Here is a 17,441-nt window from a genome sequence, read left to right on the forward strand (position 1 = left end):
AAATTTATTCTTCCCTCAAAATAACTCAATATACAGCCATTAATGTCTAAACCAGCAGCAACAAAAGTGAGTACACCCCTAAGAGACTACACCCGTAAATGTCCAAATTGAGCACTGCTTGTCATTTCCTCTCCAAAATGTCATGTGACTCGTTAGTGTTACTAGGTCTCAGGTGTGCATAGGGAGCAGGTGTGTTCAATTTTGTAGTACAGCTTTCACACTCTCTCATACTGGTCACTGAAAGTTCCAACATGGCCCCTCATGGCAAAGAACTCTCTGAGGATCTTAAAAGACGAATTGTTGCGCTACATGAAGATTGTTATATAAGCTGCACACAGACTACTTTTCATTGTGTCAAAGTGTCATTTTTTTCAGTGTTGTCCCATGAAAAGATATACTTAAATATATGCAGACATGTGAGGGGTGTACTCACTTTTGTGATACACTGTAGGTTTAATAATTATATCGTCTGGCATCGACCCTGGGTTATAATGTCCATAGCATGTACATTTTTATTATTGAGGTCAGGTTGCTTGAATAAAACATGAGAAATAAGATGAAATGAAATTGATGGATGAAATCTCAACGAGTGTTTATTATGTAGAGAATAAGGAGATCGAGGAGATTGAAAATGCATTTACGCCCACCTTTCCTTTGCATTTTTTTTTTTTAAACTTTTGCTTTAAAAAGTAAATTTCAAAAATGCAGCAAGAAAGTTTTCCACATTGCTGAGATGGGAAAGTTGATGTCTTAATAAAAGCAAAATATGAGAGAGTGCAGCGGAAACAGACTCTATTAAACCATTCGGTGTTCTGGAGAGATGAAAAAAATTGCATCAGAAGAACGCATTAGATCAGTAGCAAAGCTTCCAAATATAGCTCTAATTATAACTGAAGATCAGTGAAAAAAAATGCAAATTATAGTTTTGTTCATCTGATATTTGAATAGTACTTTTCTCACATCATCCGATTGTGCTTTGGCATCCAACTGCCAACTGTTTTTACCAACTGTTAATCTCAGTGCAATCCTACTGCTACTATTTGCACTCCAGCAATCTATGGAAACACTTTTTTTTTTTTTTTTTTTTTAAATTCATATTGAATGGAAATCGGGGAGGGGGGGGGGGGGTGTCACAAATTTTAAATGGAAACCTATCTCAGAATTTTCTTAGTTACATCATTTGCGCTCCACTATTTCAAGTTGGCGTCACAGTGCAAGACCAAAACAGCTGTAAATGTTATTAATACCACAGTTAATGTGGGATTAAGTATCCAAAATGTAGACATTTAAAAGATCTGCAAACACACACGATGCACACATGAGCCATGAAAGCACATCTCCTTAGGTTTGAGTCAGCCAGTGACTAGGGCAGCTTCTTTTCAGGCTCATGTTATTAAACTGTTTATTTTATTTAGACTAGCCCCAGATTAAAATAAGACTGGTTTAACCTTCTATAATCCAGCATATCTCCATGAAATAAATCACTGATGTGCGTTAGTCATCTCGTCCTACAGAGAGGTAATATCAAACACATTGCAGCTAATAAGTCTCTCAGTCAGAATTATCAAAGCCGAGCAGCATGCGAATGCCTCTGGACAATTGTAATTTAACATCTAACACATTTCTTCACCCTGTTACTTTTGGCAGGCGATGCTGACGCCTACCAGTAGCATCTGAATTTTGGGATTTTAAGGTTTTGTTTGCAGCTTAAGAAAGACTCATTTTCTGGCTGTCATTATATCCATCTTAGCCCGAGATGCTGTTCTCAAGTGGAAGAAGCTCTTAGTACTCTACAATACTAATATTCCAAAGCTTTGAGGAAGGAAAATGTCTATTTAAGGCAATGGAGAGCAATAATTTTGACAATGGCTTGCAGACAGATTATAAATTTCAGAACTTTTAATGGTATTATCGTGCATTTACTTTCAAAAGTTGAAAGCTTCTTCAGTGTCTTTCATTTTTGTTTGGTTTTTTTTGCCTTTTTCTTTTGATAAACCAACACTGTGAAGCTCTGCTGAGATCATTTGCATGAAGCGTGGTTTCCGTGCACAGATGGTGAAGCACGCTTTACTGAAATTTTGCCAAAACTGACCGCTTCTCTTGAAAATCAAAATACCATAGCATAGCTCAGTATAGCTTTATAGAATTTATTTTTGCATTCACAAGTATAGTAAACTTCAGATGAGTGTTTTTTTTTTTTCTGTTCCTCCCTGTATGTTTACATCATCTGTGTGCATTCGATATTTCTCCCTCGTGGCTTAAATATAAACAGAGCTGACTGGAGCTGACTTGTAGCATCTCGGCACCAGAAAGATAAAAACATGTGGAGTGAATAAACAAGCTCAGAAGTTTCTTAGCCTTGGCAGTATTTCTTCCTAGTTGTCACTTCGTATAGCTTTGTCATTTTTTGCATAATTCCACGGTGCATTGGCTCGACTTGATTTGATTTAGAACCTCCACTTTCAAGGAAATTGGGCTTAGGGTATGAAAGTTCACACTTCTTGCCTCCAGGCAATTGATTTCTTCTGAACTTGATTTTGGTGCTGTAGCATTACCAGTACTGAGTATTAGCACCGGGTTTGTCACAGAGGTCTGAAGATACTCAACACTCGGTGCAAGTTTATAACTTTAAAGCTGCGGATACAGAATTTAGAAGAAAACATGTTTGATTTATTGCCTGCTGAATAATGAATCGATAAGAAAATGAATCATTATTTGCTCCTCTTTCATCACAGAAGGTTTCCTCTTTTTCTTCCAACATCAATTGTAAAAAGAAAAGAAAAGGAAAATATAAAACCAAATACGATGCAGTGTGGGACGTTGACTCAATTTTGGAGTCATCTACAACTGGCTACAGTCACACTAGGGAAAATGGTGGTTGGAGACTGCAGCATAACCAAAATTGCGACCATGTGCAATCAATGTGAGATCTTGTTGCCTTTGAAATGGTTGCTTCTAAGACGGGGATCAGGTGTGCAGCCACTCACAGTCAGTTGTTGGTGTCTTTAAAGAAATTTAGTGCATCGAGAAAGCGATGAAACAGCAATAAGACTGAGTTAGTCTGCTATCAGTTTGCGATTAAATGGGGTGAAGATTCCAATTATATACAGTCTGTTTTTGATAATATGGTAATTAACTGTGATGACTCAATGAAAATCACAAGTGTCTGTTTGCAGATCTGTTGCTGGCCTGCATATACAGACATTCACATTAAATACTTGCATTCAGAGTCCAGCCAGAACCTTATAGGTTTTAAACAGAAATTCCTCCTCAAATAGTGGTGCAGTTGCTGCAGGATGACAATTTAACTGCAAAGTGACATAGGTGCTCGGCAAATTGCTTTTATACGACCAGAATACAACCAGTTCAATAAGGAGAGATCATTTGGAAGGATTGAACATGATTTATTTAAGATATAGACTTTCACTAATAAGCTATTGAGCGATTAGACTGTGATGAACCATCATAGCAGAATGGCGTCCCGACAGGAATTAGGACAGAACCTCTCAGAGTCTACACGCTGGTGGTGGTGAAGATGAAGATAGAGGCTTGGATGGGGCTCTGAGTGACCAGGGTGAGGTGGAGATGGGAAAGAGGTGGGCTGCATCAATGGGAGTCTGAAATGCAGAATGACAGAAGAGCACTGAGATGTGCGCAGAAAGGAGGCTGATTAGCTCACAGAAGGCGGGCGAGAAAATGATTGGACTAGAGTAATGATGTCAGTATTGAGTTTGACAGCGTGGGAAAGAGGAAGTGATATAGAGAATAGACTAGCGAGCCTGAACATCCAGGAAAGCAGGCAGATGAGTGATTACAGTTCCTCCTTACTGAACTTGTGCATAGACTTCATTTGGAAACCAGTTAAGTTGAGTCCCCTGTTGCAGAGACGCATCCCAGGCTTACTGGCGTAGACTCACTCAGATTGCAGTGTTTTGGCTCTCTTAGTGACTCAGTCTGAGAGTAATTGCAGTCAGTCTGAGTCGGACTATGATTGTTTGGAGACAGGTTGCCTCCCACCAGCTGAGGTCACAGAAGCTACTTTTCAGTCAGATTCCAACAGCAAAAAAATTAAACGCATTCACCAGGCGATCACGATTTTTCCTAGCCGCAAGGAAGTTGGTGTCCTATTTTTTTTTTTTTTTTTTTTACAGTAGTGTCACTGAGCCATTAGAGGAGCTGCAGTCTTTGCAGCATTTCCACGTCAGTCATTTTTTAGCCCTAGAGGTTGAAAAATGAGAAGTCTTAATGAAAGTGCAAAAAGTACTAAATCACTGCAGTGCTCCTGTTTAAAAAAATAAATGCTGAAATAGTTTTGAAATTACAAATGAAATTCATGAAAATCGTGAAAAATTCTCACCATATAAAAGTTCTCTAAACAGGATTTTTCTTTGCTCCTGCTGCAGCTTCTAACTTACTGTGCTGAGTTTGAATTCTGATTTGTTTATTAGGCAACATCTCTTCAAAAAGGTAGGTTGATAGCTGTTGGTGTTTTTTCTCACGGGGTCATCACATCATAGTTTCAATTAGATTATTTTATTTATTTATTTTTTTTAAGTAGGCATGAATAAATAAAAGCTCTTTTTTTTTTCCACCACATGTTCTCCTGGTGCTGAGCACACAGTCAGAAGTTATTATTAGACTGAATTTAAGCGGCCCTGTGTCCTCAGCTCTGAGCAGTGGGCACCGAGCTCCTGCATTGAGTTTGACAGCCTTCACACAATATTGTGCAAGGGCGCTCCCTTAGCTTCTCATGCTGGTTAAATGTAATATGGCAGATGGATAGTATTTGCAGGGAGAGCGGGGGTCTCACCCTCCCTCTCACTCTGGTTTTTTTTTTTTCGTCGTCTCTTGCCAGTACCTCAGACATTTCAAGAGGGAGAAATATGTATCAAATTAACTCTTAGCAATGGGGCCTCCGAGCTCCCTGCCCTTGTCTTTTCAGCAATCAGAGCTTTGTTATTTTAGTCTTTCAACCAAAACCAAACTGGATTCAATGGCTTCAGCAATTACCTGTAATTTTCCAACCTGGTGCTCTAGCTTTCACTGCAGCAACTCTGAACAGGGAAAGATTGTCTCCTCAGTTCCTCATTTTTTGTGTTCAAGTTAAGTGCACTAATTCATTTACATCCACAGAGTGGTACATTTGGAAATGTTCACTTCCCGGCAGCAGGAATGTTTGTGGAGATTTAGTTTCTGTCTGTGCACAACCTCTGAGTCGCTGAAACTGGAAACCCCTGTGCAGTGTCGACAGTCAGACACTGAACCTCAGCTTTATACATCTGACCCATATATTAATACGTCCTTTCAAGCCATTTCAGAAGAGACAACTCTGGAGCCCCGACATCTGTTTTCACATGGCAGACTTTTATCCCATTTTTCCATCGACCCCCACTAACTCTCTTTTCCATTCCCCATCCTGTTCTCGAATCGTGAAAGAAACTACAGGAGCCCAACTTTCATGTGTGTTTTTTGTGTGAGCTGGAGTGATGTTTCCTCTTCAGAGGTACTGAAGGAGAGAGAACTGCTCACACTAAAATGCTAATTAAGTGCAGTGTGGCAGGCAAGGACACTTGAGAGTGTATGCATTAGCAAATTTTAACTCCCTGCAAACCAAACAGTTTGTTCTGGGCTAATCTCCCAATGATAGAGGCAAGAACAACAGTGTGAACCAGAGAGGGTAAAAATATAGACTTGCTGTGTAAGTTGAAGTGAGAGACAGAGGAGCATGGTTCTCTCTTTCATCACTAAGACAGCACAGTTTTAACAGAGGGAAGCATCTCTCCTGGCATATTATTTTTGTCTTCATATAGGTACCATATGGTATCTGTAAGGGAGAGTCATTTTGTGCTATGCAGTGAATTATTCTGTGGATTAGTATTGGCATTTATATGCTCTTGGCTTTAAATCTAGTCTGTTTTAGATCTTAAGTACATTCCTTGGCATCCTGCTCTCCTGCTCAAGTTGGCCTTTTCCCCTGGCCAACACATTTTTGAAACTGTAGAGCTTAACAGGAGAGCAAAAGGCAGCCATTTGAAGAGACCCTGAAGCTGATCTTGAATTACTTTTGGTGAGATACCGCTCAAATCAAACCAATTGTTCCAGCGCTGTGATGGCAGCAAAATCTTAACCTCAAGTTGAGGTTAAAACCTTTTTTCTTTTAAACTTAAAGGGAGTTTACTACCTTACTGTCTCTGATGGTTATACAGGCTTGTGGTGTGGCACACCCTCCTGTCAAATGATGCTGCAGTTGGCTCTAATGTGTGATGAAGATGAGTATATTTGCTTTTGACCTTCTAGCGTCTAGCATCTCTATATTTCACCCATACCTCGAGGCCTTTATAACATCAGGGAAAAATATCCACCAGCTTAAAAATTGGGTAATATTTAAACCAGAGTAAATGTTTTAGGAATAAATCCTGCAGGAGTCAGTAAGCAATGTCTCTGCCCAGTTGTTAAAACCAGCTTTCGTAGCACATTTATGTTGCCCTGGAGAACCCAGCTGACATGATAGCCCCCTTTTCCTCATCTCCAAGCGTCCTTTAAGAGATGGGCCCTCCCTTTTGCTTCCAGCACAGTTGGCCTCCCTCCAGCCCCCTTAGAAGAAGTGAATGAATTCCTAGATGCCTGATAAGCTTCACCAGAACATGATTCTTAATGGAAGAGAAGAAGAAGAGGCAGATGCTATCAGCGCGCCTGAATTGCCTCGCAGTCAGATCAAACATCCTAAAAGGGCGGTGAATGCTGAATCATGTTGCGAGGTTGTTACACATTTATCTTCTCTGTTGGTTTAATTGAACTTGTTTCCAAATTAAACCAACTGGCCGTTTCAATGCAAACAAAACATCATTAGCATTGTGAAAATCCCAGTTGTTTTGTAGCACTCATTTTCCTTTGAAATGAAAAGCCTTAAATTAGCTCTTTTCATCCTTGTAATTTTTTTTCCCCTCCACTCAAGGCACTTTGTGACACCATTAATCACTTACCTCTGTTTATTTGTCATCTTTCTTTCTCCTGTTTATTGAGCCAGAGACTAACACAGATTCACTCATGCCCCCCCCCCCCCACCACCCTGCAGTACAAGTGTGAAAGGCCTTGTTTATCCCTGTGTGTTTGTGTGTAAAACAGCACGACCTTCACGATCAGGGAGTAAAATATATCTCGCGACACTAGCATAGCATACCAGAGGTGTCTTGATGGAGATGGAGTCATACTGAGCTAATGAAGCTCCAAACCTCAGCTATCGATCCACCTCGCAACGGTGCTTTACAGAGATAACAGAGGAGGAGAGCACTGTGTGGCATCACGGGCGCTCTGATCTGTGTGACATCTAATTCTGTGTAATGAACCCTGTGCACCAGAGAGCCTGATGGGGGGGCTGTCTATGGTAATGACAGGGATAGTGTGGCCTGGGTGGCTTTTGAAAAGCTCTGGAAAAGTGCAGGTTAGCTTACAGGGTTTTCCCAAGAAAAAGGAAATGTATGAATAGAGTAAATGCCAAAAAATGTAAATAAATAAATTGAAATCTTGCTTCTGTGTCTGATTCCACACAGGTCTTAGTTGAATACTTCCATCTTGTAGCTGTTCCACTGCGTGGTGTTCTTGGTTGTAGACTGTCTTTCCATCTCTACATTTTAACTTTACTCCTGTCTATGCTTTACATTTGGCAGCTATTGTAGCTTCAAGACTCCTTAGTCTTGAAGCTTCCCCCATTTTTATTCTGATAGAGTGATAGAGGTTTTGCGTGATTGAAGCTTTTCCTTACTTGAATTGAGGGTCTCAACTCACATTAGGCCGCCCTCCACTGAAACTAGAAAAAAAAAAGGATGTGAAACCACCGCTCGCCTTTGGGTAATAGATAGAAATCGAGCAGCAAGATCACAAACTGTGAGCAGTGTATCAGAGCAACGATGTGGTTTGTAGTCGGCTAGTGTGACATTGTACTAAACAGTGTGAAGGCTCACAGCTAGAATAATGATTCGTATTTTCAAGCACAGTGCACAAGTTCTTCTGTTGGCCACAAAGGATTGCAGTGGGGAAAAAAGAAAGTTCATGTGGTGAACATGTTTGCAAACATCTCCCTTTACATCTAACCTTATATTAGACTGGATTGGACGTAGCCACTGTGGACTAGTATTTTGAGCATTTAGATCTTTGCTGTACATGTGGATAGCCGCGCATTCATTTAATAGCAAGGTAACCGTACCCTAACGCATACCCTGCTTTTTCATTTCTGGAGTTCTAAAGGAGAGTATATTTTACAAAGTGAACATCATTTTTTATTAAGTAGGATTTAAAGAAGGAAGGCTGTAAGTCAAGTAAAAGTAGGGACTTCTTTTACCATTGAACTTCTTTTTGTCAGCAAGGAAGTTGCCCCCTGCTGGCCATTAGGAAGAATAGAAGATTTCATTTTTTAGACCTGGAGGCTATGTCCACCTATAATGTGCAGTCTATACATCCAGCAGCAACATAAGCACTAAAGCTGTGCACACACTTGAAGCGACGTGGCGACCAGAGACCATGGAGAGTGACTTCAGTGACACGAGCGAAATAGCTGCTGGTGCAGGACATGCAGTACTGTATGCCGATCAGTTTCACCTAGCAACTGGAAGGTGGCAACCACTCGTGACCTGGTCAGGAAATACACTTTTTCCCTAGCAACCGTTGCTTGCCAGTGGGTCACCAATTGTTTCTAGGCCTGTGGGAGTGGAGCCTAACTTGATGTTGCATTTTTGGCCATTTTGGAAATTTAGGTCCAACAGTTATCTTCCATTTAATATTAGTCCACCAACTCCTGGGGGACATATTGGCTCCTTAACTGCTAAATGTTGCAGTCTGATTAGCAGCAGTTAGTTGCTGTTGTTTCTCTGCCATTTGTTGCTTGTCAGTCAAAATATCATAACAGCTTCCTGCTGTACCAAGAAATTTTAACTTTGACCTTTTAAGATAAGCTAAACTGTGAAGTGATATGATGAAAGATGTAAACGATCTCTAGGGCAGAAGGGGACAGCAGTGTTGGTATTTCTTTGTGTTTATCACTACAAGCAACCCCTTACACATTGCACACCATCATTTCATTCATATGGAAATATTGATAAAGTCTAAGTAAAAACCTGTGATTAGCAGATTCATGAATAAACGTAAGATCTGGGGAATTGATTAAATTTAGTGCAATTGCAGTGGACAATTACTCTTTTCACTGAGGTGGTGATAGTTTAAATTCCTTCCATCATTCCTGAGTAATAGGAAGTATCAAATAAAACCTTCATGACACACTACTTTGAACACTCCCCCTTATTCCTGCAGAATTAAATTAGACCTTAAAAAAAGATTTTCCTTTTCCATGACCACCTCTGCTGCTGGCGCAAATGAAAATGCCTTTCCCAAAATAGATCATTTTTACCCTTCAGATGTCCACTTTTATTTTAAGCCCGGTGACACCATGCCATCCATCACACCCAGCTTTTCAGATGTGAGCAGCCCGAGGGAAAACACTGATACAATGCAGAGGAAGTGTGATAGCGTGCTGCTGCTGCTGTAGTTAGGACCTCTATGGTTAGATTACCACTAATTTCATCTCAGAGTAGCATTTAGACATTTTCTTTCTCTGCCTGAAGTGTAAGTCATTCCTCTTTTTAGGGTAAACATTGAAAATGGATGCCCTGCCTTTCCAACTCTTCCCTCAAATTACCACTTGACATGGCCAAACATCGCTCTGCATTATTGTCTGCCAGGAAAATGCATTTCTGAATGCTTTATTGAATGTTGTGCCTGGCTGGAATTTGTACGAAGTGTACCCAGCACTTTGATCATCTTGACCTGGAAATGTGATAGTCACCCCACTTCACAGGGCTCTCTGACACCTGGGAAACTAGATCTGGTATTCTTGATACGCGATCTGCACTGCAGTGTTAAAGACTTAACTTCTCCTGTTGCGCAGTCAGCACAGGCTACTAATGGTAACTGGAATTTTGCATGCCTCAAAGTCTGACTTTTTTCCCCCACAAGCCGCAAGATTTGTGAGTCTTTTGGAACAAATGACCTGCTTGATTTTTATGAACAAGATTCCTGCAATATAATGTACATTATATAACACTGTAAGTGGATTTTGCGCATCAAAGCTTTTTTTGACATATGTTAAAAGACTATATAAAAATGACAAAGACAAGCTTTTCTTTATTTATGTTGGACTATTTTGCAGTGTTCCTGTAGTTTGGAGTAGAGTTGGGCCAAATATAACAAAGATCTGTCTGTCCGTCCGTCCATAGAAGGTTTGAACAGCAGATGGGCGGAGCTTCTGTGTTCTAAACCAAATAGGTCTGTAGAGGTCTGTGAGTCTCTCCATGGATTTGTATCCCCAGACCATCACTGACCCACCACCAAACCAAACTGGTCATGCTGAATGATGACTGAGAGACACAGCAAACTTTCTGGCACGTATTGATCTGCCATCCTGGTGGAGTTAAATTACCTGTACAACCTCTGTAAGGTCCAGGTATCACCTCATACTACCAGTAGTGACAGTGGCCCTATCAAATGCAAAACTAGTGAAAAAACAATCAGAAAAGGAGGGGGAAAAAAAACTTTCAGTGGCCTCCACCTGTAAAACCATTCCTGTTATGGAGGTTGTCTCATTGTTGCCCCTCTAGTGCACCTGTTGTTAATTTCATTAACACCAAAGCAGCTGATTAACAACCCCCTCTGCTACTAAACTGGTTAAAAAGTCTTGGTTTAAATTTTTTGAGTAGTGTATAATTCAGCTGTTATGGGTATAAATGAGATGTTATTGTCATGAAATAATAACAAAAATGATACGATGCTTTTATAACTTGTTCTAGGTGCGTAAATGCTAGAAAATAATGAGTTGTTTTAGCCCATTGCTGGGTGGTTGCTAGGCACCGTGGTATCTGATATAGATAAGAACCTGCAGGAGCCAAAGATGTACCTGTGTGCCAAGTTTGGTTGCTCAACTCATGATGGTCTAGGAGGCATTTGGAGACAAAGAAAAACAAACATATAGATTATAGTAAAATTTTTCAAATGAGCATGCACCTCTGTAGCAGTATTTGTTTATTTATTAGGATAAATAATCTCTAACACAAGGCTTCCTGTGGTCCATATTAAAAATATACATCAATATATTTCAAAACATTAACATTAAATTGATATCAGTAAACACAAAATTAAAACACTATAAAACCAATAATGACAGTTGGCACTGAGTTAAGTTTTTAGCTACTGGATTATCTACGTAACACTTCTCTTCATAAGATTAGTTTAAGGATTTGGCAACTCTTAACTGCCCAGAAGTCACTTACTGGCTTTAGTCTTATGATCATAGCTTAGGCCAGTACCTACAAGTTTATCACAACAGTTCAACAGTGTTATATACAGTTACATAAATGTGACAGAAAATAATGAAAAGCACACCGTTTCCCTCAAACGGTTAAAAATGACAACAGTTTAAATAAACATTAAAGCTTTTATCAGACTGATATACTTTAGCGTAAGCCACCTGATTACGTGCCAAATTAGTATTCTATTACATTACCATATCCATTTCTGAGTCTCTGTACATGCACGCAATAAAAAGGGCTATACAAATAACATACCATTAGTGAGCATTCCCCATTTAAGCCTCCTTTCTCATCCATGGCTGTCATCCTCCTGATGTCTCTCTGTCACCTCTTCCTCCTCCTCCTTTATCTTTGTTTACCTGCACATACTGAGGTGCTGTTTGTAACCTCTAAAACATCTCCTAAATCATCACAAATATCTATTAGTAACAGCTGGGTGTGTGTGTGTGGGGGGGGGCACAGTATTTAGAAAGTTAAACTTTAATTTTTATGAATCTGCAGTATTTTACACAGCTGATGTCATATCCTTATTGAGTGTTACTGTAGTTTAGGCTTGCATGGTAATCAGCTGATCACTAGACTATACATATTAAAATTCAGTGGCTTTCCATGGAGAAATGCAGACTTGTTTATAGGTTGGCTTTATAGTTTATGATGTAATTCAGCGGTGCATGTTTCTGTCTGTCTTGGTTTATTTTATAATTTTGAAGTGGTCCTCAAGGCAACACGTTATCCCTTGGACTGTTTAAGAAACACAGCAAAATGGACTTCAAGGTTTAAATAAGAATTAAGTATCAGAGTATGAACATTTTTTAGCATTTCATGCATATAATCCACTCAAACATCACTTAATCTGTTGCATTTCTTAGCAGTTTAATGTGATAGCACTGGCAGTAGTACTGAGGTTAGAAGTAAATTACAGAGAGCCAGTGTGTGATTAGAGAAGCTGGCTTTTAAAGTTCACCACCCCTCAGGATATTTGATCGAGCCACGGGCCTTTGATCACCGTTAACGTTACGGTAACCATGACAGTTTATTTTCAACTACCAAAAAAGACCATTTGTGTCAGAAAACAATCTCCCCTTCCTCTGACACATTGGCACACCGCAAAAGAAAAATGTCAGGGTCAGTGATGGGCCATTAGCCCAGAGTGAGTTCTTTTTGTGCTGGCGGACCCATTGAAAACACCTTTTTAGTCTTCAACAGATGGTACCGTGACCCAGCAACCACAGGATGACCTGAGCCTCAACCTGAAGACTTTTTCCAGAAAAACCCTGCAGGGACGTACAAGCTCATCAGAGGAACAAAAATGTCTGACCAGAGAGCAGAATGGCACATGAATGTGTAATAAAAAAATTCACCTTAGCGCAGCTGTATTGTAATGCCTTGTACATTTGATTGACTACACAGTCACCCTCCATTCATTGGTATTATACCCTGTTCTTTTTCATAGAGGTCGCTCCTCTATTGCTGCAAATGTCATAGTGCTTTAATGAGAACTGCACTGTAGCCCACAATGGAACCTTTTCAGCAAGATTAAATGTATCACTGAGCTGAAACTTGCCCCCTCCCCTTTGCCCCTATTGTGACACAGTGGTTTTACAGAGCAGCTTGTTGCTGAAAAACAAGGTTAAGAAGATCAGTATCAAAGGAGGAGTGTTTTTGTGTGGCTTGCAGGAGAGTCTCGCTTCAGGTTTCCACCTGAAACACAAAGGTGTTTTCTTACCTGATTTGTATTCATTCACACAATGAGTGGGCCTGCCTCTCTTGTTTCCAAGTAAGGAGAGTCCAGACAAGACTTTTGTTCGCCCTATCATCGGATATGTGCATGTTGCTTCCTCCAGTACAAGCCTTGGAGCTCAGCCACAGGCTTTGTCCTGGATGGATTTTTTTCCTGCCCTTTTTCCTCTTCTTTGTTGCTCCGCTTATGTTCTAAGAAGCTATTTCAGATAAGTGTTTGAGCACTGCAGTTTTGTATTTTATTTTTTTTTCACCCAATGGCTCCTATGTTATTTCAAGATTATTAAGCCATGTCACCCTAAAACTACCTCGTCAGAATCCAGAACCTACAAATTAGCTGTTTGAAGTGTTCATAAGAGACTGTTACAGTTCAGTCATTTCTGGCCTATGTCACGCTGTCAAAACACAGATAATTCTGCCTGTACAGCAGCACTGTACAGATTAATTTGTTTGATTCAGATAAAATCAGTCATAGCACTGAAATGGTAATGTAGTAAATATTCTTCTTGTTTCAGGGTTTTTTCCTCACCGTGTCCCCAGAGTCAATCCTCAAGGTGGCAAAGCACGCTTCAGATAAGAACAAAATCTTCTGCATGAACCTCTCAGCACCATTCATCAGCCAGTTCTTTAAAGAGCCCTTGATGAAGGTTATGCCTTATGTCGACATCTTGTTTGGCAACGAGACGGTAAGTGAAACGCGACATGTGTTCAAGCTTCTTTATCTTGAACTCTACTAGGTTATCTTTGCAAAATTCACAGTTCAAATGGACAAATTCTTATATTTGGCTTTGAAACAATCTGTTTTAGCCAACCTCACCCTCTGTTTCTTTTGATTGGCTGCGCTTTGCAAAATTGTGGACAGCAGTGCACAGCTGCTGTGCCCATGGCCATAGCCTGAAATGACCATAGTAAGGATATCCCTTCTCTTTGACGTCATATAGGTCGAGTATTTAGAGCAGTCTGAAGCCTGAGCTTTCGGTTCACAGGTGTTACATGAATGAATGCTTGCCTCATAAGGTGGAACTTTTAGCTAGGTTTAATATGGTCACCAATGTAACAGTATGTGTGCTGTGAAAAAGTATTTGCCTCCTTTGTATATTTGTCACACTTACATGGATCATCAAACAGATAATACTTCAGATCATCAACTAAATATTAGGCAAAGATAACCTGAGTAAATACAAAGTGCAGTTTTTAAATGATAATTTCATTTATTAAGGGAAAATAGCTACCCACCTGGCCCTATGTGAAAAACTAATTGCCCCCTAAACCTAATAACTGGTTGTGTCACATTTGGCTGCAAGAACTAAACTAACATTTGTGATAGCTGCCCACGAGTGTTTCACATCGCTGTGGAGAAATTTTGGCCCACTCTTGTTTGCAGAATTGTTTTAACTCTGCCACATTGGAGGGCTTTTGAGCATCTCAAATTTAAGTCCAGACTTTGACTAGACAACTTCCAAGCATTCATTTAGGTTTTTTGTTGTTGTTTTTTTTTGAGCCATTCAGAGATGGACTTGCTGGTGTATTTCAGATCATTGTCCTGATGCTTAACACAGGTGTGCTTGAGCTTCAGGGCACAAAGTGGTGTCTAGGCTGCACTGTGGGAGTAAGGAAAATTATAAAAGTCTAGTACTACTACGTCCAAATTCTTCAACTTCACTTCAAAATAGTATGATAATCAATAGTATAATAGTAGTATTATAATCAATAGCTAGACATGTGAAACTTGGGCACAATTGGGTGTTTCAACAGGACAGTGATTCCAAACACAAACGAAAACTGCTTCTGGAAGGGATAAAGCAGCCTAACATTAGGCTTCTGGAATGGCCTTCCCAAAGCCCCGACCTCAACCCTATTTAAAATTTGTGGGCTGCACTTAAAAGCCGGGTCCGTGCCAGGAGAAACCAACCAGTTTAAATGAACTCTATCAATTCTGCCAAGAAAAGTGGTAAAATATCCAGCCAGAATTATGCCAGAAACATCTGGCTGAGGTGCAACTTGCTAATAGACATTTAACCAAATATTAGTGGGTGTGTGTGTATATATTTGAGCCTTGCATACTTCTAACTTGTGCTCCCAACTCTTGTCCTAAAGTCATTAAAGGTGTAAGCTGTGCAATCATTCCACACTGGAAAAAGAACAGCTCAAAGAAATCATTAAAAGCCCAAAATTACCATAACATTCATGTCCATGATGAGTGGATATGATCTTCTGACCATATATGTGTGATCACGCTAACACACAAAACTCAGATGGTGAGCATTTATCCAGATTTCAACCAGTCTGTGCCATTTTTAGTATTTAAATGATTAAACTATGATATACTCTTCCACTTCCCTAAAATTTTCCAAATTCTTGACATAGCATAAACTGAGTAAGCTTTTTAAACACCCAAAAGTGGCCGCATGGACATGTCATTAATTTATTAGCTTAAGTCTTTTTTTCCCCTGCTTAACTACAGTTTAATGTCATGCAATGAACAATAATACCTGTTTGTCCTTTAGAGGTTGGAAGGCCTTACTGGAGGTTTGTGTTGTCTGAGTGATTAATACAGTACGCTAATGTTACATTCTCTCACCATGTTTAAAGTAGAATCAAAGGTCTGTATGTGACCTTTGATTCCACAGATTGCTCTCGTCAGTATCCATTTAACTTCTCACTTCTCGCTCCCCATTAAGAGATGAATAAAAATTAGCACATTAATCAATCATCTCACTTGCGTCACCATTTCATGCCAGTTGATCTATCGATTTCTCTCCGCTTTGTGGAAGTGAGTAGGTGATTTGGGGTCAAGCTGTGGTCAGAGACTGTGTCGCTGCTGGAAAGTATCCTCTAACAGACCAGATGAGCGTGACTCTGAGGACAAACTGCACCTTTGGGGGCAGGAGGGAAACAGAGGGAAGCAGAGTGGATGTTCACTGGGCTGAACTCGCCTCCCCACTGCTAAAGTTACTAAACAGAGGCCTGTCTTCAGGTTAGAGATGGGGTCCACAGACTGGGAGAGAGCTGGAAGAAACTGCTCAGCATTTGAGGATTTATTGCTGTTGCTGACTTCAGCCTTTTCTCCTCTTTTCTTTTCCGCTCCCAACATAAAACCTCCCTTTTACATATGCACCTCTCTCTCTCTCTCTCTCTCTCTCTCTCTCTCTCTCTCTCTCTCTCTCCCCCCTTGCTTCCTAATTGCTGTGAGGAACGATTCTGTCTCCTTAAACCATGGTGTACATTTTGCAGGCGTTATGTATTTTCTGGTGGGTGGTACTGTAACTGTTTGCTTAAGAAGTTTGTTCACACCTCCATCATTACGATTTAATGACTCTGGATAATTGCAATGTATGTTTGTTGAAGTAGATTATCTTTTGGAGACTCTGTTAGGGCTTGCATTCAGAAACTGAACCTGGCTAAGAACACCAAAATAAGAGTTTCAGTGAAAAACAGAGCACAGATTAACTGCTCAGCTGCTGCAAGCAGTGAGGTCTTCAAGGGTCTGTATAGGACTAATGCCTGTCCAGAGTGTTTTGACTCCTTTTGCCCCCCCCGTATTGGCTGCTGGGAGGAGGAGGGAGTGGGGAATGACTGCTCATACAGTCAAGCCCCAGACCTCCCATTGTGCACAAGTCAGACGAGGTTGCCGGTCATGCAGTGGTGCTTGGTGAGTGACAGGCAACAGGGCTGCTTCACCCACGCTTGCCCCTTCCAGCCCCCCCGGCCGTCCTCTCACCCCAGCTTCTACCCCCCAATGTGATGGATAACCCTCAGCCCCCGATGCTTTCATAACAAGTCAGTGACAGTCAGGATCATGCAGGCTGACTCCTATAGCCTTGCAGAATGTGCCATAAGGGAAGGCTAATGTGTCTGCTTGTCTCTGTCTTCCTCTCCCACACTTACTGAGTCACGATACAGAGCTAACCTCACTTGGGGAAAAAATGTTTAAAGCAGCTGTAAGAAAATGACAAATAATACATTTGAGCAAGATGTTTTTTGATTGCCACCTTATTTTTTGTGACTGGGAACTCATTTCAGCCAGATCACAATTCACATTTAATCATTTTAAATTCCCAAACAGTTTTGCAACACGTCAGACTTCAAAATATGTCAATAGCCTCTGTTTCTTTTCTTGTTTTCACCTGCTTCTGATGTTGAAATGTGTCTGTGTTTGAGTCTACCCTGGGTAATTCTGCTATAACTTGATCCTGCTGGTACTTGTTTTAAACCTGGCATCAGCAGGCCCTGCCTGCTCTATCGTCAGCCTTGTGCTTATATAACAGTCTCCCATCCATCCTGTAATTACTGCCTTTTTGGGGCATAGTGTAGTGTCTGTTCCTTCACTGCTGAGGGGAGGTGGGG

General features: G+C 40.5%; 1 protein-coding gene across 4 annotated transcripts in view; it reads left to right on the forward strand.

Annotated features, from left to right (window-relative positions):
• adkb (adenosine kinase b) overlaps nucleotides 1-17,441 on the forward strand; it is a 131,239-nt gene that overhangs the window by 81,397 nt on the left and 32,401 nt on the right. For all 4 annotated transcript variants that reach the window (XM_030755796.1, XM_030755798.1, XM_030755799.1 and 1 more), the window contains exon 7: nucleotides 13,610-13,780. In XM_030755796.1, the coding sequence (XP_030611656.1) occupies nucleotides 13,610-13,780 (171 nt within the window). The remainder of the gene's footprint in view (nucleotides 1-13,609; nucleotides 13,781-17,441) is intronic.

This window comes from Archocentrus centrarchus, chromosome 19 (assembly GCF_007364275.1).
Source record: "Archocentrus centrarchus isolate MPI-CPG fArcCen1 chromosome 19, fArcCen1, whole genome shotgun sequence".
In the NCBI taxonomy this organism is placed as follows: domain Eukaryota; kingdom Metazoa; phylum Chordata; class Actinopteri; order Cichliformes; family Cichlidae; genus Archocentrus; species Archocentrus centrarchus.